Below are 25,974 nucleotides of genomic sequence, written 5' to 3'. Positions count from 1 at the left end.
GGAGGCTGGACACGCCCCCCAGCGTAGAGCTGGCTTCTGATTGGCTGCCTGTCGCCTGCCTGGCGGGGCTGGAGCCGCCTGCGGCTGCGCCTCTAAAGGCGCTGCCAGTCGAGTGGTGTGCTACTGTTTCCTGCTCTTCGCCGCCTCCGCGGGCTCTCTGGAATCCTCGCAACCCCGCCAGCATGTCTCAGGTATAAAGCGTGCCTAGTCTGGCTGCGGAGGTGCGACTAGGCTGGGGGGGGTGGGTATCTCCCAGGCAGAACTCCCTCAGGGTCTTTCCTTCTCCGGCCCCCGTTGCGCCTCATGGACCAGTGCCCAGCTTTCTTTGCACAGAGCCTTGTGAGCGGAACTTACAGGGTTTGGACACTGTTACCCACCCGCAACTTCTAGAAAGTTGCCCATGGGGTTGACTTTGCGATGAAGCAGGAACAGGGGTCGGAGGCGAGGGTCCTAGGTAGGATGAAAGGTAGAGGGATTGAAGATCCGTGGATTGAAGGAGCAAGGAGACTGAGTTCCCCATCCCGAAGGTCAGGGCAGGAGTAGGGACGCCATGCAGAGTGGGGAAGCAAGGAAGCCGTGGCTGACTGCTTGGAGGTCAGGGGACAGAGGGGCTGAGTGTCCAACGTGCGGGAAGGGGAGGGCTTGGGGAGAGGTGACCCAGAGGCCTTTTCCCTCTTTACAGTGTAGCCGCTTTCTGGAGACTGAGCTGTGTGAGATGACCTCTGACTCATCTCACCTCTCTCCAATCAGAGCACTGAAATAGAGGTCAGCTCTGGGCACCCAGTCCCAGGGGGCAGGGGTCCAACAGGCTCTAGCCGCTGACACCGCCGCCCTCAAACCCTGTCCCCTTCTCACCTGTTTTAAACACGCTGTGCTATCCCTATCGACAGGTCGGGGCTTTACTGGGACCCGGCCTGACCCAGGGGTGGTGAGAGAGTTGACCACGCTTTTTCAGTGAACTGCAGGTACTCCTAGCCTGCTTCCTTCATCACTGTGTTTCCAGCACCTGGTACCTACTATGGTGAGAGCATACAGTTGTCCATCAAACAAGTGAACCGATGTGCTCCCCCTGGTTTTGCTGAATCTTTCTGGCTGCCCTCTTGGAGAGCTCAGAAGACACACTGCTTTTCCTCGCGGGCATCAGAGGAGTGCTGCCTTTCCAACCTGTCTCTCCCCATTACTGAGCTCTATTTAGGCCTCTTCTCTCCCTCATGTTTAGGCTGAGTTCGACAAAGCTGCTGAGGATGTTAAGCACCTCAAGACCAAGCCAGCAGATGATGAGATGTTGTTCATCTACAGCCACTTCAAACAAGCAACTGTGGGTGACATAAACACAGGTATGCTGAGATGAGCTTGGGAAGGCCCCTACTCCCCAAGGCAGGCTCAGCAGCCTTGATGGGTGCTAGAACTCAATCAGTGGGAACTGCACACTCAAAACCACCCAAAGCCCTGCAGGTGGAACACAGTAATGGCTCATGGAGTGGTCGTGTCACTACCCCCCCCCGCCCCCCGCCAAGACCAAGCTCCTGAATGGGGCTCACAGACCCTGCACTGTTCTTGGTGGCCCAGGTAGCAGAATTCAAATCCTCATTTTTAGAAGGACTTTACTGGTTATCACCAGCATTTTCCATCTACTTGGGAGGAAGCAGAAACCCCAGCCTGGAAGAGAGTTAGTCCAAGCTCTCGGCTCAGTAGTAGCTTTGTTGAACCATACTACTTCCACCCCAGACAGGCAGAACCAAAGTCAGAGCACTTGGCAGCTGGGCCACACCCGATATCAGGAGCAGAGAAACAGCTGGCTTCCTGTGGCCGTTCAGAAGCATTTTTGCTGAGAGCGGTTCCTGCTGTTTCTTCCCTATTGAAAAAAATCTTGGTAGAGATTTTGAGGTGGTAGTTTAGACTACCATATTCTGAATACAGTCTTTCCTGCTTTGGACAGTTTTTATTCTGCCCTAAGTCCCTGCAGCTCAGGTGTGTACTGCGGCAACAGCACAGTGCAATGTATGCAGGGACTCCGAGGCAGTGGCCATGGCAGCATAGAAGGAGGTCTCCACCTCCCCTGTTCAGGAGGCTAAGCACGGCCAGTTCCACTGCGCTTGGGGTGGGCAGTGGAGCAAGTGGGTGGCTGCCAGCCATCTGGAAGCCAGAAATGGTGCCCAGAGCAGTGCCAAATCAAAGTTCCCAGGAAGGGCTTAGCTGAAAAAGGTCTTAGGGCAAAGTTGAGTTCTGCACTGGGTTTATAAACTTTATATTCTTCCAAGGAGGGGAAGGAGAGATGAAGTGGGGGTGATCAGAGGGGCTGAGATGCTTTTCCGCCAAACAGGATTTTCCTGGACCCTGGCCTCTGTGCTGCTTTACATGAGTATGTAGACTGGCTTGGGAGTCTGTCGCTTCCTGACTGGGGAGGAGTCAGCTCATTGTAGGGCTGCACTGTCCAGTAGATTGTCACTACTAGCCACGTTCAATTTTAAATTGAAAATAGTTAAATAAAATGCAGAGCCTAGTCATCAGTCACACAAGCCACGTATCAAATGCCACAAGTGGCCAGTGGCCCTGAGTTAGTGCAAATGTAAAACGTCCATCATCACAAAAAGGGCTTTTGGAGCGTGCTTACTCTTCCTAGATGACAACTCTGCAGGTGCCCTTTCTGGCATCACTGGGAATGCTTCTCTGGAAACATCTGAGGAGATCTGGTGTTTCTTAGGCACAGTGGTCTGGGCCATGGGCACTGGGATTGCTTCTCTTGCCTTTGTTCTCAGCGTGGCCGTAAAATAGGTCAGCAGGGAAGTAGCCAGTGTGTTTCCCAAGTGCAGCTGATGATGGGTCTGAAAGCACAAAATCATGGTATGAGTTAAAGAATGCTTTGCCTTTGGGGGAGAAAATGCCCACAAATTAACAAGAATTAGACTAACAACTTGGTAGAAAAATGGGGCAAGGATATGAACAGACTGTTCACAGAAAGAGGTGCCCAGAAAACTGATAGTAATAATAACATGAAGGAGAGACATTGGGTGAATGAGAGCAGGGGTGGGAGGGAGACTTTATAGTATTCTCCTAAATAGCATTTGAATTTTAAGCCGTATGAATGAATGTAGTACTTGTTTAAAAAAAATTTTTTTTTAAGTGTGGCTTTTAAAAGGAGAAGTTTTGAAGTTATTTAACTTTTAAGACAAAGACTGCCTAGTAATGAGAACAGTTTTCGTCCTATTTTCTCTACATCTTAAATTTGGATTTCTGTACATCTGGGTTCCTGAAGACAGAACCCACTATGCTAGACCCATTTAACTCCATAACAGAGCCTGGAAGGAACCAATGAAAGGCAAGATGGCTTTCAGGACAAGAGAGTCGATGACATTCTCCCTTAGAACTTGAGGCAGATCTAACGTCTTTCCTTCCCTTGTTTCAGAACGGCCTGGGCTGTTGGATCTCAAAGGCAAGGCCAAGTGGGATGCCTGGAATCAGCTGAAAGGTAATTGTTTGTAATCAGTTTCCCTGGTCTGTGAAGCCCGGTAACGAAATCCTCTTCGGTATGGAGCGTAAGGGGTGAAGAGAGCAAACAGTGGATGAGACACATGCTAGAAACCAGCCTGGCCTGGCCAGAATGGAAAAAAACTGGGCCACCTACTTTTTCTCCTAATACCATGTATGCCTTCTCCAAGAGCACCGTCTCTGAGCAGTGGTATCCTCTGGAGAGGAGGGGCTGGGGACCAAGTTACTGAAAAACAGGCTGGGGGGTGGTGAAGAGTTGGGCTGGGCTTTATATGTATTCACAAGGAGTGATTTCCTGCCCACACTTTCCTCTTCCTCGCAAGGCCGAGCGGCAATCCCCTAACCCAAGCAGCCCTCCCCAGCTCCCTTCCAGCCAGAAAGGCACATAAAGGAAAGGAATGAGCTAATGCATGGCAAGCTGCTGGCACATCGTAAGCCCCATGAATGGAGCTATTCTGTGCTAAGCAACAGCAGCCAAGAAGTATCCCAGCTCCGCCTTCATCACGTGCCACCTGCTGCAGCAGGACCCACAAGTTGGCACTGAAGTGCCTGCCAGCTTTTGTGTTCTCGCTAGCTAGTTTCTGAATAAGCCCTCTGTCTTCCCGCGAATGAAAAACCCTCGGATTCAAAAAGGGCTAGAATACAATAAGTATCCTCCTAGGATTTGCAAGTAACTGGAACAGGAATGCCCGTCTGACTGCCCATCGTCACTGGCCGTTTGTAGACCAGTGTCCCGGCACTCTGCAGTGTTTCAGAGAGCACTCCGACTCCAGTGTCTCTCCCTCATCGCAGACTCCAGGAAGCCGGGCTTCGCCATCTCTGAGGGATATGGTTGGTCCGTGCTCTTTGGACTGCAGCACGTAGGCAGAGCTCTGCCTCATTCCCCTCCACGAGTCAGCTGCGTTTACTCAGAGTTCTCGAAACTTTTCTCACCGCTTCTCTCTGGGGAGAAGATGGTGCCTGGCTTTGCTTTCTTGCTGGCAGCTTCGCAGCTCCAGCAAAGAGCCCAACGGAGAGAGATACTTGATGGGTCAAAGGCAACCATGAGAGTCAGAGAGAGTCAGCAGGGCCAGGAAAGTCACTGCGGCTCCTTGTGTCAGGCTTTCTGACCTGTGTGGAGCGTCCAGCCTTCCTCCCAAGCCTCAGGTTGATCACGCGCCCACAACAGTAGGGGACTCACGTGGCCAGCAGGCCCACGATGGGCCTCAGGACAGCTGCACGCATGTTAGGGGTTCAGTGCCTCACGGAGCATCCTGGCCCTTAAGGGGCCGACCTCCTCAAGGATTTCAAGTTGAGTCCTGGCCTCGTCTGTGAGGTGCAGGAAGTAGAAACCCCACTTTACAGGTGAGAAACTGAGTCTCCGAGCATGAAACTGGGGCCTCTAGGGCTTTAAGTCTGCTGCTTTTTCCACCGTGCTGCCTCTCTGACAGATAATCCTGTTGATTCCTTACAGGGACTTCCAAGGAAGATGCCATGAAAGCTTACGTCAACAAAGTAGAAGAACTAAAGAAAAAATACGGAATATAATGGACTGGATTTGGCCGCCAGCAGTGCATTTCATCTAAACTGGTCTAATGCCTTGTTTTTCTAATACTGTGGATGACATGTAATAATGCATATAGCCTGTTAACCTAGGTCCTGAAGACCATACGGGACATGGCTCCAACAGAGCAGGGGCTGCCCTGGTTGCTGACCTGTGCTAAGTAGTTTTTATCCGTAGATCAATTAAAAATGCATTTGTTACTTTAAGTCTGAGGTAATCTGGGTTCTTGAAATAGTTTACTCTGTTCCGATCGCTCTTCCTCATTTCCTTCTTCTAAAGATTTTGTCTGGAAGTGTTCGCGCTCACCCTCCTCCACTCTGGTGGGGTGCGAGGGAGGCGACACGCCCCTGGTGGGGAGGGAAAGGGTTACAGACATAGCCTTTCCTACCTCCTTCTTCCTCCCCCTTCCAGCCACACTGACGGGGTGGGCTGAGTGAGACTTCAGGCCACAGGACTGCCAGCCACCTGCTGGGGACATTGCTGGCCTCAAGCTCTGAGGAAAGCAGGGTTGACAAGTATTTGAGGTTTGTCTGAAGTCCCTCCCGTCTGTGGTTCCAGAGCAAAGGAGCAAGGCTAGAAGCCCCGGTCAGGAATGAATGAACTGTGCACGTGCCACAGGGCATTCCCAGAGTCGCAGGCCCACGGGCAGCTGGGCCGTGGGCAGCTGGGCAGGCAAAACCAATTGGAGAAGTGGGTGCTCAGCAGGGAGAAGGGAGATCAGGACCCAGGAGGCAAGGGGTTAAGGTTACAGAGAAAAAAGGCTAGAGCTTCTCTGGGGGGTTGCAGGTTGTTGAAAAGTAAAAAAAAAAAAAAAAAAAAAGACAGCCGTCAGGCCCTCCTTGCCAGATGCTCTACTCCATTCACTCCCACAGTCTTGCCTTTCGAGGAAGGTCGTGATTTTCCCATTGTGCAGGTGAGGATGCTGAGGCTGATAGGGGTCAAGGGAGAAGCTCCTTGAGGCCAGACAGCTGTCCGTTCCCTCTGGAGCCCGTCCCCCAGTCTTAGACCTAGTTGAGCCAGCAGAACAGGGAGGCATCAGAGTTGCGACTTGCCCAAGCTTGCTCAACTTGCTTCAACTTGCTCAGCTGTTGAATAATCTAAGAGCCAGCATTCACTCACACCTGTCCCTGGCTCAGATACGTGCACCACACAAGGTAGCCTCACAGGTGTGCCCTGTGCTGGAACAGGAGAAACCGCAACAGCAGGGAGGGCAGCTCTCGAATGCCTGGTGTACAGCATACCTACAGCGTGAAGTGACACCAGATAGAAGTCTTGATAACGAAGTTCAGTAGTACAGAATTTGCCAGCAAAGGTGCTAGGCAGCTGCTGGGAAGGAGAGGTGGTCAGAGGCATTCAGACTGTGGACCCGACGGCATCCTTGGATTCTGAGAATGGTGATTGTCCCATGCCAGCCCAGCCTGCACATGGAAAACGAGCCCTGAAAAGCTCAGGTGTAGATAGGGGGGAAGTGCTCCCAATGGGGTCAAGGTTCATAACCTAGACCTGCGACCTAAGTGAAGTGACTTCTTGAGTGGCAATGTCATTTATATGGGAGTTAGCCTTCCCTGGGCGCTAACGTGACTGAGGGCCCCCCTTCTCTCTGTTCGGCCCTCCCCCCACCCGGCTCCAGGGCACCCAGCCTGCCAAGGCCACAGAACTCCTAGGCATCTCTGAGCCCAGAGGCCGTAGGGAGCCAGAGCCACTCAACTCTACCCATATCGCAGTCTCTCCTTTGACCAGTTTTTGGCTGCTTCAGGGATAAACCAAAGGAAAAACCACCTTAAATGAGTCCAGGGCATGGTTCTTGTCCACACAGACCTGCTCCGGGGTCAGGCCTAGCCCACTTACCTGGAGGGTGGCAATCAGTGTGAAATGAAATTGTGTGAGAAACTCCTGCCGTAGAGGGAGTGCCCAGTGTGTGACCCTTCATCAGGAATTCTTCTCCCACCAGTTTTCAACCAACCCTTGTCCCTGGCAACATCCTTTGCAATGGCTGTTGGCGTCAAGGACCTAGCCCAGAAGGATCAGTCCCCGTGGCAGCACTGGAGGGGTGCGGGCAGAAGAGCCTGCCCCGCACTCGAGCTCACGAAAGGAAACCGGAACCAGGCAGGTGTTGGGCGCATGCTGCTGCCCAGTGGCCGGCCAGCATCAGAAAACGGGCCTCAGCCTAGGGAAGCGCTGATGGAGAGAGCACAGCCTGGCCATCGGCAGTGACGTCTGCTAGGACTGTGTTAGGGCTCCTCCGTGTTTCTCCTCCCCCGGAGGCGGGTGTGGATGCAGATGGGAGAAAACCACCGCAGGAGTGGAAAGGCCCATCTGCGCGCAGCTGGCGTAGCCCCCCGGCTACTGGCTGTCATTTGCTGAGAACCTGCAGGGCGAGCCTCCCACTTCGGTTGGTGAATTTAGTCCTGCAGGGCTTTGAAGGGGCTACTACGCCTCGATGCTCTGTGTTGGGAATGACTGGACCCATTATTCAGATGAGGGGGTTAAGGCTCGGGTGATGTGAATGGATCCAAACCCAGGGCTCTCTGTCCAGGAAGGCCTCGCTTGGGCCCTTCTGTCACATTCTCTCTCGTGACCACCAGCTGCCACTCAGGTTTGCAGTGTCCCTGGCCGGCCGAGGACAAAGGTGACCCTTGCCCCACTGGCCTAGCAGAAGGTGCTGTGAAAGCCCCCGCCTACTGTGCACGTCTTCCTGAGAAGCAGCTCCGGGAAGCAGACCACGTCTCCCAGGCTGGAGCGGGGGCCCCGGTGCGCCATACTTTTGTAAGCATCTCACAGGATTCTGAGGTTCTCCCAGGTTTGGGAGCAGCCCCCTGCCGCCCCCCCCACACACACACTATAAAGTAGTGGTACTGGTTTCTCCAAAAGTGACAAGCTGTGGTATTCTTTTTTTTTTTTTTTTAATATTTTATTTATTTACTTGCCAGAGAGAGAGAGAGAGCACAAGCAGAGGGAGCAGCAGGCAGAGGGAGAAGCAGGCTCCCTGCCGAGCAAGGGGCCTCACACGGCACTCAATCCCAGGACTCTGGGATCATGGCCTGAGCCGAAGGCAGACGCTTCACCGACGGAGCCCCCCAGGCGTCCCACAAGCTGTGGTGTTCTGAGGACACGTGACCAGTGGCTTCAGGGGCCACGCCTGCCCCATGGCTCCTGTGGAAATGCACGTACAGCCCAGGGATGGTTCACAGGCTGTCATTTGGGAACAAATGGGATCGGCAGTGGGGAGCAGGGCACCAGTCTTCACGCTCTCCCCTGTGAGGCATCCACGGCACCCCTGTGGTACTTTCTTACCTCTGATCTGCCTTCGGTGACAGACTTACCTGTGAATCCCACTGCGGTCTCCCGGGTGCTGGATCATGGATCTCCTTGGAGCCACATGTTCTTCATCTAGAGAATGGGCTGATAAAACAGGTAGAGAGCCTCACACAATGCTGGGCAAACACAACTTCCCAGCAGCCCAGGGACCTTAGCTAGTGTACATCCTCACCCTCGATGCTTCCTTCCCCACCATCCAGACAGGTCCTGGCCTAGAGTCACAAAGTGCTGCTCCCCATCCTGGCCATGCTCCAATAGGTGGGAAGTCAACCGCTCAAATAAGTGTGGGTCGTTCCAGAATGTTCTCCCCACACAAGAGTTACTCCAAGAGACAAAAGCCTGGGAACCTGTGCTGTAGGTCAGGGGTCAGTCGGGGACTTGGTCAGCCACTGCCTGAGTTACATAGACATGGGGCAAGTCAGGTCACCTCTGTAAGCCTCAGTTTCTTCATCAATAAAATGGGGTTGAGCAGAAGGTCATTGTCCAGTGTAGATAGGAAGGAAAGCCAGAGGAGGGGAAATTCAAGGCCCCAGAAATGGCTGGCTTGGGAAGTTGTGAGGGGGTGGTTTAAGTAGCCAGATGATTAAAGGTGTTTAAATTAAATTAAATTATGGTTGTCTGGAGTTGAGGACGGGCCAGGAAAAATATCCAGCAAAGGCGGGCATTAGCTGAGCTGTGCCTTGTGGGCCTGGGTCAAGACAAGACAATTCCTCCACCCTTGGCAGCTCCCAAGGAAGACATCAGAATGTTTCCTCGCTTATTTATTTGTGTGATTGCACATGACCTCTCTTTCGAAAGAACATGGAGTAGCTAAGAACAGACCATAAAATAAGCAAAGCTCTTTCAGGAACCTAGGATTTGAAGATAATTCAGACACCATCTTTGCCCTGAAAGATCTGTAAACCATAAACCGTAGGGCAACAGAATGCCCTGGGATGCCCTCTCTGCATTCATCCAAACAGAGAAGCAATCCCCCCTGCCTTGGATACAACTCAACCCTTGGATTTTTCTTACATTTTATGATTTCTCTAAGTAATGAATGAACATAATTCTAGATTGTAGATAGTCTCCTTTTTTAGGAGCTTTAAAGCCCGTAAAGCCTTTCCAGGGAAACTGGTGAGGTACCAAGCACAGGCCGAGGCATTTGGGGGAAGGGCAATCTCTTGGGCCGTTGATGCTGGATGCTGGCCCCGGGCTATCTCAGCCACTTGGACCCACCAGCTACAGTGGAACACGTAGCCAGGTACTGGGAGAGCCCTAGGCCTTTGAGAATCTCCCTCACTCATGTCCTAGCATCCCACTTCAATAAAGACATTCTGGCCCTTGGAGGGGAAATAAAAAGAATCTCAAGATAAGATCATCCTGGGTATCCTTTTAATGACTAGCATCCTTTCAACAGAGAGAAATTTGAAACACAGAGATCCACAGAGAAAAAGGCCATGTGACTATGGGGGCAAGACTGGAGTGATGCAGCCATAAGCCAAGGAATGCCAAGGGCTGCCAGCAACACCAGAAGCTAAGAGAGAGGCATAGAACGGATTCTCCCTCATAGTCCCCAGAAGGGACTGACCTTGCCAATACCTTAAATCTGAACTTTTGGCATGCAGAATTGTGGGAGAATAAATTTGTATTGTTTGAAGTTACCCAGTTTTTGTGATTTGTTGCAGGAACCCCAGGAAACTCATGTGCCTGCTGACTCCCATGTGGCTGCCTGTGGGCTGTTCCCTTCCACCGGCAGCCCTCCTTTAGAGGTAAGACCCTGAAGGTCTTTGTCAAGTACAAATGTGACTCCATGACCTGGAGGACTCTCTTGTGAACTTGATTGGGTTCCTCTGTGTTGGAGACCTGGGGCCTTAAAAGCATGGGAGTTAGCAGTTTTGATGGACGTCATGAACAAGCTAGAGCCCGGGTTGCCACCAATGGGACCACACCTAGAAATCACACACCAACCGCAGGGCATCACCATCAACTAGGAGAGGTGCCAGAAGAAAGGGGGACTGCAAAGTAGGAGGGGTTTTGGAGAGGCGATTACCCCACCCTTAGCACAGTTTTGCCCGAGTGTGGCCCTAAGGGATGCTGCCAGTTCATCAGGTGATACACTGGGGTGGAAAGAGCATGGGCTTTGCAGATAGATTTTAATCTGAATCATGCCATGACCACTTTTGTTCTTCATGACCTTGAGCAAGTTTCTTATCTTCCTTGAGCCTGAGATTTTTTTGTGGATATAATAGGATAATCTCTATGAAGGAGGATTGAATAAATGCCTAATACACAGAAAAAAATTAATATACCCTAGGTATTATTAGTCAACAAAAGAGTTTAAATAAAAAATGAATTAATGTTTTTTAGAATTTTAAGTTTTGGGAGATTCTGGCTGAAGTAACCCAGACTCTTCCCCAGTCTTAAATTGTATATCTTTTGCGCTCATGCGAACTTGGACCATCATCCCTTCTTTTAAGGAAATATCTCTGCTCCCCTATTCCTGAGGAATTAGCCCATCAGAACCCTAGAATATCAGAGGGATACTTTTTCCTGATGATCCCAGCTTGAAAATTCTGGGAAGAATGATTGCTTGGGCTACCTGGCCATGACTGAACCAATCCCATGGCCGGGAGCATGGAGCATCTTGATTGGCCAGGCCACAATGGAAGGGTCACCCATCCTTGGGAATCCCTAGTTGCGGAGACATTATAAACTTGAGCTGCTTGCTGCCACCTTTCCCAGCAGCACAGAAGAAGTTAATTACCATAGCAAAGCATGAAGTTAATATTTCAAAGAGAAGAGGGGGCAAGGGATAGGTAGAAAGAAACACAAAGCTGTGTAATATCTGGGTTCTGTATTCAGCTGTACGAGATACCAGATCTACCCCTGAGCTTTTCAGAAATGTGAGCCATACATTCCTTTTTCGTTCTGACATGAACTGACTTCTTGTCATTTTCAACAGAAAGAGTATAAAATCGTATCCTTAACTCTTTCTCCTGAGTTGACCAGCCTGGTGGGTGTATTAGTCAACTTTTTTTTGCTATGATAATGCTCTGTAACAAATAATTCCCAAAACTCTTCCTTTTAAGAATAAGCATATACTTCACACTCATGGGTCTGCAGTTCAGCTATGACCTGAAGGACTTCCCTGAGATCAGATGAACCTGAATCCAGGTTGACATTTAGGTTTGGTCTGTTCCACTTATCTCCTTATTCTTGAACTAGCAGGTATCTAGGAGCATGTTCTTGTCCTGGAACATTGCAGAAATTTCAAGAGACTGAACCCGGTTGTGCAAGCACATTCAAAGGCTCTGCTTGGGTCACAGCTGCTCACATTTCATTAATCAAAACAAGTCCCATGGCCAAGCCCAAAGTCAACAGGGCAGGGATGTTCACTCTGCTTACGCCAGTGAGAGGCACTACAGAGTTTCATAGCGAAGAACATGGATATATAATTCTGTTATAGGGAAGAAGAGAAAAATTGCGAACAATAAGCTAGAAGAGAATAGGTTTAGGAGCTGGGAAGTCCTAGTTCACAAACATACTCCACCGCTAATGGACTTGACCAAAGCTCATTCTCCTGAGTCCATGAAGATCAACTTCTTCCACCAAGTACCTAATTTTAGAAGATACACATGGAGTGATGAGGGAGGAAAAGGACACACAAGCAGACATGATAGAGGGAACTCCAGCGGCCATATTGAACCATGAGGAAAACTTGAGAGTGGATAAAGAAAGATAGAAGGATCCTGATTCCTGACGACTCTGAAGAAGTACTAGATTATCCTTGAGCTGCTTACCTGAAGACTTCCTCTGTCAAAGAATAATCCCTTGTGTGTTCAAACCACCTTTTTTTCAGTGCACTATTACTCGCAGACAAATGCAATTCCTAAGTGATACAGCTACTGTAAATAGTCAGGACTGTGTCCATATAAGCTAAGTATGGTAATAACCTAGTGTATGGGACCCAGGATTCTGGAACACGAACTAACGCATTTATAGTTTATCTGGGGGGGGGGGTCTCAAAAATTTGATGTTCCAAGAGCAGAAAAAGAATAGGGGCACCTGACTGGCTCAGTCAGTAGAGCACGCAACTCTTGATCTCAGGGTCGTGAGCTCAAGCAACACGTTGGGTGTGGAGCCTACTTTAAATAAATAAATAAATAAATATATATATATATATATATATATATATATATATATATATAATTTATAAATAATGTATATAAAAATATATATCCTAAATTACATATATAAAGAATAGAATACGAATCTGGGGGTTCTTTTAAGTAAAAAACATTTCTTAAATTTGGGTTGTGAGTACATATTTCAGTATATTCAGTGATATATTAGTCTCTGTATTTTTCTATATGTTTTAAGTATTTTTTAAATAGTGTGAGGAAAAGAAAATCACTTTAGTAATTTTAGTAATTTAGTAATCACCCCCAGCTCAAGTGGGCATAAAGAAAAAGCCCTCCAAAACTCCCCCATTGGTGAGAGAAATGATTTGGTTTACACCATTGTGGCAAAGTGGATGATGGCTCCCAAAACTTTCCATCCTTCATGTAATAGAATTCTATATCTATGCAACTTCGTGCATCACTCTGAAGACCCTCCCACAAGAATGAGCAGAATTTCCATTTCCACTCCACTAACACTGGTTATGGTCATACGACTTGCTTTGGCCAATGAAATGTGATCAGACACGATGCAAGCAAGAGCTGTGAATGTGCTTACGTGGCTTGTTTTGACCTCATATACTTTGCCATCTGCCATGAGAATATTCCTGAGAAGCAGCTGTCCCAGGTAGATGTGAGAGACAGGTAGATGTGAGAGACAGGTAGAGCACACCTGAACCTAACCCACAGCCTGAAAGTTAAGTCCAGTTGGTCTCAGAGAAGCTTGGCAGAACCATCGTCAACTGGAGACTTGTGAGCTGTACATACTGATGGTAAATGTTGTAAGGTCCTCAGTCTCGGGGGTTGTTGATTTTGTCCAGCATCCCCTCCTCTCATTTGAGCAACTCCCAAGAGGTGGTTCTGGTAGGCTGCAAACCACAGTACCTCAGAAGTGGACATATCTGAGTCCATTCTAGACAGTGGGAATGGGGCGCCTGGGTGGCTCAGTTGGTTGAGCATCCGACTCCTGATTTCAGCTCAGGTCATGAGCTCAGGGCCATGAGATCGAGCCCCGCATTGGGCTCCATGCTCACGGTGGAGTCTGTTAGAGATTTTCTCTCTCCCTCTCCCTTTGCCCCTCCCCCCCATGTTCTCTCTCTTTCTCTCTCTAATAAATAAATAAATCTTTTAAAAAACAAAGACGGGGGAAGAAGGAGGAAAGGACAAAAGGACACCCCCAATCCCATCTGAGGATCTCGGGTAGGCAGAATAATGATGTCCCAAGGATGTCCACATTCTGATCCCCAGAACCTGTGAATATGTTAGATTACACAGCAAAGGGCAATTAAGGTTGCAGATGGAAGTAAGGTTGTTAATTAGCTGACCTTAAAATAGAGAGATGAGCCTGCGTTATCCAGCTGGCCCAATGTATTCACGAGGGTCCTTAAATGTGGAAGAAACAAGGAGAACAGTCAATGTCAGAGTGATGTGATATCGCTGGCTTTGAAGATGGAAGAGGTCACGAGCCAGGGCATGCAGCAGCCTCTAGAAACTCAAAGAGACAAGGAAAGAGAGACATCCCCTACAGAGGGAATGCAGCCCTCCTGACACCCTGACTTTAGCCTCGTGAGATCCGTATCAGACTTCCGACCTCCAGAACTATAAGGCAATAAATCTGTGTTGTTTTAAGCTACCAAATTTGTAATAATTTGTTACAGCAACAGGACACTAGGCAGGATTGTAGGAAACAATATAGGATCTGTCCCTAAAGAACCGTATACATCTCTGCTTCTGTCTCATTGGCCAGAATTTAACCACATGCTTCACTACAAGACAGACTGGGCACCTTGTCAACCCAAACAGAACTAGGATGTCATTAACAGGGGAAGGGGAGAGTATACAGATGGCAACCTAAGTCACAGAACTCCATTCCTTGGGCCACAGTAATGATCCAGCATGGTCATGACTCAACAGACTAGCTCTTACCTCAGATTTTATTTGGACACTGGAAGAAAAAAGTTATCTGTTGCTGTGTAAGAAGGCACCCCAAATTTGGTGGCTTAAAACAACAACAATTTCATTATCATTCTCATGGTTTTGGACTCAACTGGGCTCCACTGGATGGCTGTTGTTCAGAATGGCTCACGTGGTTGCCACTAGATGATGACAAGGACGGAGTCCTCTCAGAGCCTCATGACTCATGCTGGCGGCTGGCAGTTGATGCTGGCTGTCAGCCAGCACCCCTCCCAAGAGACCCAGGCAGAATCTGTTTCACCTCGCCTCCCAAGCCACATAGCATCACCTCTGCCATCGTCATGAGTTCACCCAAATTCAAGGACAGAGAACACAGGCCCATTTCTTAATAGGAAAAGTGTCAGGTCCCATCGTTGGAAAGCCCTGTGGGATGGAAGATGTTGTTGCAGCCATTTGAGGCTGGAGGGGGGCAGCGGGGGGGCGGGTATAACCTGTCAGAGATTCATGACCTTATCACATGAGGCCTCCATCAAGCTGTCCTTTCTAGATAACTGAACCATTACATCCCCTTTTTGCTTGAGCAAGTCTGATGCGGGTTTCCATCACTTCCTGGTTACAACAGTATAACGCTCGTCTCAGGGCTACTCTCGGGATAAGATGCTTGCAAAATTCACATCACAGTGCAAACTCAAGGGACTCCCGAAGCGAAAGTTCCCTTCCCCCTGCTCTATCCCTTCCAGTAACCCTTCACCTCCCCTGTGGATGGTGGGAACTGGCAGCTAATGCTATCTATGCTGCAAGACAGCAATAACAGCAACCTTTACCACGATGGACAGTTCACACCCCTTGCTTGCAGTTATACTCTTGGGAATTTTGTCAGGCATTTGCTCCAGCCCAATGCAGACAAAGTTCCGCGGTAGTCTTCATTCCTTCTATCCACTGACTTCACATTTCCATCAATTTGATCCTAAACAGGGTCCTGAACTATCTTCATATCATAAGCAAAAGATTTTGCAAATTGATTTTACGAGTTTTTTTTTTTAAGACTTTATTTATTTATTTGATGGAGAGAGAGACAGCCAGCGAGAGAGGGAACACAGGCAGGGGGAGTGGGAGAGGAAGAAGCAGGCTCCCAGCAGAGGAGCCTGATGCGGGGCTCGATCCCAGAACACTGGGATCACGCCCTGAGCCAAAGGTAGACGCCTAATGACTGAACCACCCAAGTGCCCCTGATTTTATGAGTTTTTAAACAAATCTTTTAAGGTACAGTCTCTTTAAATGCATCATACCGTGAATCCCCAGTAGACTTCTTCATATCTCAGCTCCAGACTGCTGCATTGAAAATTTTTTTCTAATTTGAAAAACAATGTGCATGTATTACAGCTAACTTGGAAAATACCAGAAACTTGGGTAATATTTGTATCACATCGTTCAACTGCCATTGAGTTAGTATCCTGATAGGCAATATCCAATTTTTGCTAATATTATGATAACTTATAAAATATCTTCTTATCTATGGGGCGCCTGGGTGGCGCAGTCGTTAAGCGTCTGCCTTCGGCTCAGGGCGTGATCCCGGTGTTCTGGGATCAAGCCCCACATCAGGCTCCTCCGCTATGAGCCTGCTTCTTCCTGTCCCACTCCCCCTGCTTGTGTTCCCTCTCTCTCGGGCTGTCTCTGCCAAATAAATAAATAAAATCTTTTAAAAAAAATCTTCTTATCTAGATCTTTGAAAACATTTTGAATTTTTACTTATAGATAAATCCTTGGATATAACTTATGGATTCAACACATAGAATCTTTTTATACATATGTAAATTATTTCCATAAGAAAGCTCTTACTGGTCATGTGCACAAGTGCCCTGTCATCATCACATCCTTGCCAGCATGGAGCATGATCACTTTAAAAATTGTTTTGTGTTTATACTTTGGAGGGCAAAATGGTGTCTTGCACTTTGAGGCTCTTTCTCAGTTCCAGCTCCACTCCCCAGAGTCTAGTTCTGCCAGGGAGCAGAAGGCCAGAACGGTTTCCATGAACCAAGGTCGTGTGTGTTAAAGGGTTAACCAGGGAGGCTGAGGTGCCCAGGAAGCAGAGCGGGACTGAGGTGTCCCTGCCCTGCCTCTCAGGCCAGATGCCACACGCAGGGGGCACCACACGCAGAGCCTTTTTTGGTGTCACTGCAGTGACAAAGCCACTGTGCTGAATTGTGCACGTGATCAAGACTCAAATGCTCACAGAGGAGCCTGAGCTCCTGCGTGGACAGAGGGAAATGTGCTGAGGGCTCTGAGGGAGGAAGCCGCTTTCCAGCACAGACAGCCAGGGAACAGAACTTGCAGATATTAACAGCGTGACACACAGACGGAGGGAGGGGCTGCAGGAGCTCGTGACAGGGAGCAAGAAAAGCTGGCCTCCTTTCAGCCTCACCGAACTTTAAAGGACTTCGTGTCCTTAATTATTTATTTCTCTCCATTTTGTTAGGAAACTTTTCATCTTAATTATTTATTTCTCTCCATTTTGTTAGGAAACTTTTCCAACACAGAAAAGTTGAGGGCAACCCTCGCAGGTCCCCTCCCTCTTCGGGAGCTTTGGACTCTCGCTCAATAAACTTTCCTTTGCTGCCTACCAAAAAAGAAAAAGGAGGAGGAGAAGGAGAAGGAGAAGGAGAAGGAGAAGGAGAAGGAGAAGAAGAAGAAGAAGAAGAAGAAGAAGAAGAAGAAGAAGAAGAAATAAAAAAGAAAAGTTGAAAGACTTTTACAATGAACACCCAGGTAGCTGCTGCCTAGATTTTTACCACAGCATTTTACTCGTCGCTTTCTCATACAGCGACACATCCACCCCCTAATTCTGCAACCTGAATTCTTTTTGATGCATTTCAAAGTAACTTGCAGATATTAATATGCTTCCCCCTAAATACTTAAATGGGTATATTATTAACTTGAGTTCAAAATTTCTTTACAGTTTTATTTCTTTGGGGTCAAATTCATCTATGATAAAATGCAAGCATCTTGGGGCTCCTGGGTGGCACAGTGGTTAAGCGTCTGCCTTCGGCTCAGGGCGTGATCCCGGCGTTCGGGGATCAAGTCCCACATCGGGCTCCTCTGCTGGGAGCCTGCTTCTTCCTCTCCCACTCCCCTGCTGTGTTCCCTCTCTCGCTGGCTGTCTCTCTGTCACATAAAAAATAAAATCTTTAAAAAAAGAATGCAAACATCTTAAACATACCACTTGATATGTTTTAACAAATGCACAGGCTTGTACAAACCAGATCCCTGTCAAAATATAGAGCACTGCTATAATCCAGAAAGTTCCTTCATGCTCCTTCCTGGTGATTATCTGTCACCATACTCCTGGAGGCAAATGCTGTTCTCATTTTTTTCTGCCCTAGATTAGTTTTGCCTGTTCTACAACTTCATATAGGTGAATTTATACATTTGTTTTCTTTGTGGGAGGTTTCTTCCACCTTAACTAAGAACACTTTCTGATGTAGGAAAAAACTAGCAAACTATAGGGCCTATTGGCAGCCCAGCATTCATGTGGGACAAACAGGGAAAAAGGTTTCCCATTAAATAGAATTTAAAATGACAGTGGAGGGGCACCTGGGTGGTGCAGTCGGTTAAGCGTCCGACTCTTGGTTTTGGCTCAGGTCATGATCTCAAGGTCGTGAGAGCAAGCCCTGGATCGGGTTCCGTGCTCAGCATAGAATCTGCTTGAGATTCTCTCTCCCTCTCCCTCTGCCCCTCCCTTTGCTGTATCTCCCTCCCAAATAAATAAATAAATAAATAAACAAACAAATATTTTTAAAAAAAAAGTGCAAAACACCGTTCAGAGAATCCAAAGGTAAACCAGAGTGGGGAAAAAAAATGTTTGCAATACGTCTATCCTACAAAATAGTTGTATCCAGAATATATAAAGAATTCCCACAAATCAATAATAAAAAGACAGATAATCCAACAGAAAAAAGAGCAAAGGACTAGAGCTTCTCAAAAGAGGCTATGCAAACAGCCAATAAACATAGGAAAAGGTGCTCGACCCTGCTAGTCATCAGAGAAATTTAAAACCACAATATGATACAAATACAGTCACCAGAATAGCAAAAATGAAAAAGAAAAAGAAACTTCAAGTGTTGGTAAAACGGTAGAGTGATCAGAACTCTCATATACTGTTGATATTCCATCAGCACAAATATTTCAGCTCAAATATCTTGTATAACTGTTTGATAAACATATGTATGCCATGGGGCCCAGCAATTCAATTCCTGGGTAGACACCCAACTGAAATGCATCACGAAAAGACTTATACAAAAATGTTCATAACAGCACTATTCTTTACAGCCCAAAACTAAAAATAACCCACATGTCCATCAACAGGAGAACAAGAGAAATAATATGGAATATTCGTGCAATGGAATAATATATAGTAACGAATGAACAAACTACAACCTTATGCAACAAAACAGATGAATCTCACAAATATTACAATGAGTGGGGAAAAAAAGACACAAAACATAACACAGATGCAAAAATCCTTAATAAAATACTAGCAAATCAAATCCAGCAATATATAAAAAGGATAAAGTGAGATTTATTACAGGAATACAAGCTTGGCCCAACATTCAGAAACAAATCACTGCAATTCACCATATTGAAAGACTGAAAAAACAAAATGTGATCACCTCAGTAGATGCAGAAAAAGCATTTAACAAATGTCATTCCCCATCCACGATACGAACTCTGAACAAACTAACACTGTAAGGAAACTTCTCTAACTTGATGAAGGGCACGATGTTAAAACTCAAACTAACATCATACTTAATGGAAAAGGACTCAATGCTCTCCCTCTGAGAACACGGACACAGCACAGATGTCCACTCTTACCATTTCTATTCAACAGCATCCTGGAGCTTCTAGCAAGGCCATGAGGTAAGGAAAAAGAAATAAAAGGCATCTAGATTGGAAAGAGAAAAAGCAATATCATAGGATACAAGGTCATTATTAAAAAATCAATTCTATTTCTATGGATTAGCAATGAACAACTGAAAATCAAAATTAAAAAAAAAAACTTTAGCATCCAAAAACATGAAATAATTAGGGATGAATTTAACAAAATATTTGCAAGACTTGTACCATGAAAACATCAAAACATTGTGAGTAAAATTAAAGAAAACTCAAATAAAGAGGTATACAATACTAATGGATCCGGCGGAGAGATTTCAAGATGGCAGAGAAGTAGGAGACCTTAGTTTCGTCTGGTCCCAGCAATTCAGCTAGATAGCTATCAAATCATTCTGAACACCTACGAACTCAACCAGAGACCTAAGAAAAGAATAACTGCAACTCTACAAATAGAAAAGTGGCCACTTTCTGCAAGATAGGAGGTGTGGAGAAGTGAACCCAAGGTGATATATGGGAAGATAAACTTCGAGGTGGGGGGGAAGGTCATGGGAGGAACCTCCATCAGCCAGCTACTGGAAAGTGATATAGCAGCGGAGCACAAAATCAGAACTTTTTAGAAGTCGGCTCTGGTGAGGGATGTCCCCACCTGAAAGGTGTTCAGGTGGTGAAGTGGGTGGGAATCCTAGGTGGGACAGTGTGGTCTCAGGATCCTCGGGGGCATGGGAAGAGTGGGGGTGCCTGAATGCAGCCGAGCTCTCAGGTATCAGAGTGGGGAAGCTGGCTGCAAAGAGTGAACTGAGGAGTGGGCTCTCAGCCTCTCTCCTGAACCTCAACATGGCAGGCTCCCCGAGTGGGGGCCCAGCGAGCTGCAGACCCGGTGAGACCCCCTTTCCTCCCCCAGGAGGAGCGGTGGGGGAGCACGCCGAAGGAGTCTGCAGGGTTTGAAGACTCCAAACAGGGCTGTGTGCCTGAAATAGAAATGCTCAGGGTCACAGGCCAGGTGTGCACGGAGGGCAGACAGAGCCCAGGGAGACAGGAGTGATTGATTGCTTTTCCCTGAGGGCACGCTGAAGAGTGGGGCCCCCAGGGCCAAAGATGGGAAGGCTGCCATTCTTTCGCATCCTCTAAAACTCTGTGGAAAGCCTTCAAGGAACAAAAAGTTCCACAGAGCAAACTGGAGCAGATTACTTAGCCTGGCCCCTGGCAAGGGGGTGTAATTCCGCCTGGGGCAAAGACATTTCAGAATCAATGCAAAAGGCCCCTCCCCCAGAAGATCAGCAAGAACATCCAGCCAAGACCAAGTTTACTGATCAATGAGAACTGCAAAACTCCAGCACTGGGGGAATACAGCACACAGAATTCATGGGTTCCCCCCCCACCCCCGGTTCTTTATTCCTTCAATTTTAATTTTTTTTTCTCTTTCCTTTTTCAACCAATTGTTATTTTATCAACTATTTTTAAATATTTTTTAATTTTTATTTTTACAATTACACTCTATCCTTTCATTGTATTTGATTTTATTTTTGTGCGTATAGATATATACATATATATGCAAAGTTTTTCTTTCTTTACAATTCTGGGATACAGTTTCTTCTAATAGACCAAATTACGGCTCTGTTCTTTTCACCTGTATGGTCATATTCTCTTGTTTTTTTTTCTTCTTCTTCTTCTTTTTTCTTTTTTGTTTCGTTTTTGTTTTTTTGGGTTTTTTTGGTTAAAGTCTTTTTTAATTTTCATTTTTATGGTTATATTCTATCCTTTCAATGTATTTAATTTTATTTTTGTATATATATAAGTTTTTCTTTCTTTATAATTTTGAGATGTCGTTTCTTCTAACAAACCGACAAAAATACACTCAGGATAGAGTGTATTGCTGTGTTCTGTACACCTGTCTATTTATATTCCTTCTTTCCTTTCTCTTTTTTTCTTTTAATTTTCATTTTTACAGTTACATTCTATCCCTTCATTGTATTTAATTTTATTTTTGTACATATATAAGTTTTTTTCTTTTTTTACAATTTTGGGATCTAATTTTCTAACAAACGGACCAAAATACACACAGGATCCAGTGTATTGCTCTATTCTGTTCATCTGTCTGATTATATTCTCTCTCTCTTTTTTTTTAAGATTTTATTTATTTATTTGAGAGAGTGAGAGAGACAAATCACAAAAAGGGGGGGGTTTAGAGGGAGAGGCAGACTCCCTACTGAGAAGGGCACCTGACGTGGGGCTCAATCCCATGACCCTGGGATCATGACCCGAGCCAAAGGCAGATGCTTAACCAACTGAGCCACCCAGGCACACCTATATTCTCTTTTTTAAAAATTATTTTTTTTGGTTTTGGGTCTCTTCTCATTTGTGTAGTGTATATTTCTCTGAGGTTGTTGTTGCCATTTTATTATTTTGTTCTCTCATTCATCTATTCTTCTCTGGACAATGATAGGACAGAAACACTCACCTCAAAGAAGAGAACAAGAGGCAGTACTGACTGGCAAGGACCTAATCAGTATGGACATAAGTAAGATGTTAGAACTAGAGTTCAGAATAATGATTATAAAGATACTAGCTGGCCTTGAAAAAAGCATAGAAGACACTAGAGAATCCCTTTCTGGAGAAATAAAATAACTAAAATCTAATCAAGTCAGAATCAAAAAGGCTATTAATGAGATGCAATAAAAAATGGAGGCTCTAAAAAAATGGGGGCTCTAACTGCTAGGATAAATGAGGTAGAAGAGAGGGGTGCCTGGGTGGCTCAGTCATTAAGCATCTGCCTTCAGCTCAGGGTGTGATCCTGGAGTCCTGGGATCGAGCCCTGCATTGTGCTCCTGCTCCTCTGGAAGCCTGCTTCTTCCTCTCCCACTCCCCCTGCTTGTGTTCCCTCTCTCACTGGCTGTCTCTCTTTGTCAAATAAATAAAAATAAAATCTTTTTTTAAAAATGAGGTAAAAGAAAGAATTAGTGATATAGAAGACAATATGATGGACAATAAAGAAGCTGAGAAAAAGAGAGATAAACAACTACTGGATCATGAGGGTAAAATTCAAGAGATGAGTGACACCGTAAAGTGAAACAATATTAGAATAATTGGGATTCCAGAAGAAGAGGAAAGAGAGAGGGCAGCAGAAGGTATATTGGAGCAAATTGCAGAAAACTTCCCTAATCTGGGGAAGGAAACAGGCATCCAAGTCCAGGAGACACAGAAAATCCCCCTCAAAATCAATAAAAATAGGTCAACACCCCAACATATAATAGTGAAACTCGCAAATCTCAGAGATAAAGAGAAAATCCTGAAAGCAGTTTGGGACATGAGGTCCATAACCTACAACGGCAGAAACATTAGACTGGCAGAAGATCTATCCACAGAGACCTTGGCATGATATATTCAGGGTGCTAAATGAGAAAAATATGCAGCCAAGAATACATTATCCACCAAGCATGTCATTCAAAATAAGAGAGATTTAAAAAGCTTCCAGGACATACAGAAACTAAAAGAATTTGTGATCACTAAATCAGCCCTGTAAGAAATATTAAAAAGGATCTTTTAAGTGAAGAGAGAGCCCAAAAGTAACATAGACCAGAAAGGAACAAAGACAATCTACAGAAACAGTGACTTTACAGGTAATGCAATGGCATTAATTCATACCGTTCAATAGTTACTCTGAATGTAAATGGGCTAAATGCACCAATCAAAAGACAGAGTATCAGATTGGATACAAAAACAAGACCCATTGATATGCTGTCTGCAAGAGATTCATTTTAGATCCAAAGATACCTCCAGATTGAAAGTGAGGGGTGGAAAACCACTTATTATGCTAATGGATATCAAAAGAAAGCTGGGGTGGCAATCCTTATATCAGACAAATGAGATTTTAAACCAAAGAGTATAATAAGAGATGAGGAAGGACACTATATCATAATTAAAGGGTCTATCCAACAAAAAGACCTAACAATTGTAAATATTTATGCCCCTAACAGGGGAGCAGCAGTTATATAAGCCAATTAATAACAAAGTTAAAGAAACACATTGATAAAAATACAATAATAGTAAGGAACTTTAAGACCCCACTCACTGCAATGAACAGATCACCTAAGCAGAAGATCCACAAGGAAACAAGGGCTTTGAATGACACACTGGGCCAGATGGACTTCACAGATATATTCAGAGCATTCCATCCTAAAGCAACAGAATACACATTCTTCTTGACTGCACATGGAACTTTCTCCAGAATAGATCACATACTGGGTCACAAATTAGCTCTCAACTGGTACCAAAAGCTTGGGATCATTCCCTACATATTTGCAGACCACACTGCTTTGAAACTGGAACTCAATCACAAGAGGATATTGGGAAAGAACTCAAATACATGGAGGCTAAATAGATTCCTGCTAAAGAATGAATGGGTCAACCAGGAAATTAAAGAAGAATTTTAAAAATTCATGGAAACAATTGAAAATGAAAACACAACTGTTCAAAACCTTTGGAATGTAGCAAAGGTGGTCCTAAGAGGGAAGTTTATAGTGAGACAAGACTTTCTCAAGAAGCAAAAAGGTCTCAAGTACACAAGCTAACCTTACACCTAAAAGAGCTGGATAAAGAACCACAAGTAAAGCCTAAACCCAGCAGGAGAAGAGAAATAATAAAGATTAGAGCAGGAATCAATGAATTAGAAAGCAAAAGAACAGTAGAACAGATCAATGACAATGAAACCAGAAGGTCATTCTTTGAAAGAATTAATATGATCGATTAACCCCTGGCCAGACTTATCAAAAAGAAAAGAGAAAGGACCCAAATAAATAAAATCATGAATGAAAGAGGAGAGATCACAACCAACACCAAAGAAATACAAACAATTATAAAAACATATTATGAGCAACTATATGCCAACAAATTAGGCAATCTGGAAGAAATGAATGCGTTCCTAGAGATGTACAAACTACCAAAACTGAAACAGGAAGAAATAGAAAACCTGAACAGACCCATAACCAGCAAGGAAATTGAAGCAGTAATCAAAAATCTCCCAACAAACAAGAGCCCAGGGCCAGATAGCTTCTCAGGGGTATTCTACCAAACATATAAAGAAGACTTAATACCTATTCTTTTGAGGCTGTTTCAAAAAATAGAAATGGAGGGAAAAATTCCAAAATTACTTTATGAGGCCAGCATTACCTTGATCCCAAAACCAGACAAAAACCCCACCAAAAAGGTGAATTACAGACCAATATCCCTGATGAACATGGACGCAAAAATTCTCACCAAAATACTAGCCAATAGACTCCAACAGTACATTAAAAGGATTATTCACTACAACCAAGTGGGATTTATTCCTGGGTGCAAGGTAGTTTAACATGTGCAAATCAATCGATGTGATACACTACATAAATAAAAGAAAGGACAAGAACCATATGATCCTCTCAATAGATGCAGAAAAAGCATTTGACAAAGTACAGCATCCTCTCTTGATTAAAACTCTTCACAGTGTAAGGACAGTGGGAATATACCTCAATATCATAAAAGCCATATATGAAAAGCCCACAGCCAATATCATTCTCAATGGGGAAAACCTGAGGGCTTTTCCCCTAAGGTTAGGAACATGGCAGAGATGTCCACTATCACTGTTGTTCAACATAGTACTAGCAGTCCTAGCCTCAGGAATCAGACAACAAAAAGAAATAAAAGGCATCCGAATTGGCAAAGAAGTCAAACTCACACTCTGCAGATGACATGAAATTCTATGTAGAAAATCCAAAAGACTCCACCCCAAAATTGCTAGAACTCATACAGGAATTTAGCAAAGTGGCAGGATATAAAAATCAATGCACACAAATCAGTTGCATTTTTATACACTAACAATGAGACAGAAGAAAGAGAAATTAAGGAGTCAATCTCATTTACAACTGCACCCAAAACCATAAGATACCTAGGAATAAACCTAACCAAAGAGGCAAGGGATCTATACTCAGAAAACTATAAAACACTCATAAAAGAAGTTGAGGAAGACACAAAGATATGGAAAAATGTTCCTTGCTCATGGATTAGAAGAAAAATATTGTTAAAACGTCTATGCTACCTAGAGCAATCTATACATTCAGTGCAGTCCCTATCAAAATACCATCAACTTCTTTCACAGAGCTGGAACAAATAATCCTAAAATTTGTATGGAAACGGAAAAGACCCTGAATAGCCAAAGGAATGTTGAAAAAGAAAACCAAAACGGGTGGCCTCATAATTCCAGACTTCAAGCTCTATTACAAAGCTGTAATCATCAAGACAGTATGCGACTGGCACAAAAACAGACACATAGATTAATAGAACAGAATACAGAACCCAGAAATGGGCCCTGAACTCTGTGGTCAACTAATCTTCGACAAAGCAGGAAAGAATATCCAATGGAAAAAAGACAGTCTCTTCAACAAATGGTGTTGGGAAAATTGGACAGCTACATGCAGAATGAAACTGGACCATTTCCTTACACCATACCAAAAAAACAGACTCCAAATGGATGAAAGACCTAAATGTGAGACAGGAACCCATCAAAATCCTGGAGGAGAATACAGACAGCAACCTCTTTGACCTCGGCCACAGCAACTTCTTGCTAGATATGTCCCCAAAAGCAAGGGAAACAAAGGCAAAAATGAACTATTGGGATTTCATCAAGATAAAAAG

At 45.4% G+C, this 25,974-nt stretch overlaps 1 protein-coding gene across 1 annotated transcript; it reads left to right on the top strand.

Moving 5' to 3' along the window:
* The first annotated feature begins 59 nt into the window (after positions 1-59).
* DBI (diazepam binding inhibitor, acyl-CoA binding protein) lies at positions 60-5,238 on the top strand. Its single transcript, XM_045804093.1, has 4 exons — positions 60-191; positions 1,220-1,337; positions 3,407-3,469; positions 4,943-5,238. Exons 1-4 carry the CDS (start codon positions 183-185, stop codon positions 5,014-5,016), a joined length of 264 nt encoding a protein of 87 aa, XP_045660049.1. The 5' UTR covers positions 60-182; the 3' UTR covers positions 5,017-5,238.
* The last annotated feature ends 20,736 nt before the right edge of the window (positions 5,239-25,974 follow it).

This window comes from Ursus americanus, chromosome 1 (assembly GCF_024610735.1).
Source record: "Ursus americanus isolate L20-20 chromosome 1, mUrsAme1.1.p, whole genome shotgun sequence".
Lineage (NCBI taxonomy): Eukaryota > Metazoa > Chordata > Mammalia > Carnivora > Ursidae > Ursus > Ursus americanus.
Note: the sequence above shows the minus strand (reverse complement) of the source record. Positions and strands in the feature narration are given on the sequence as shown.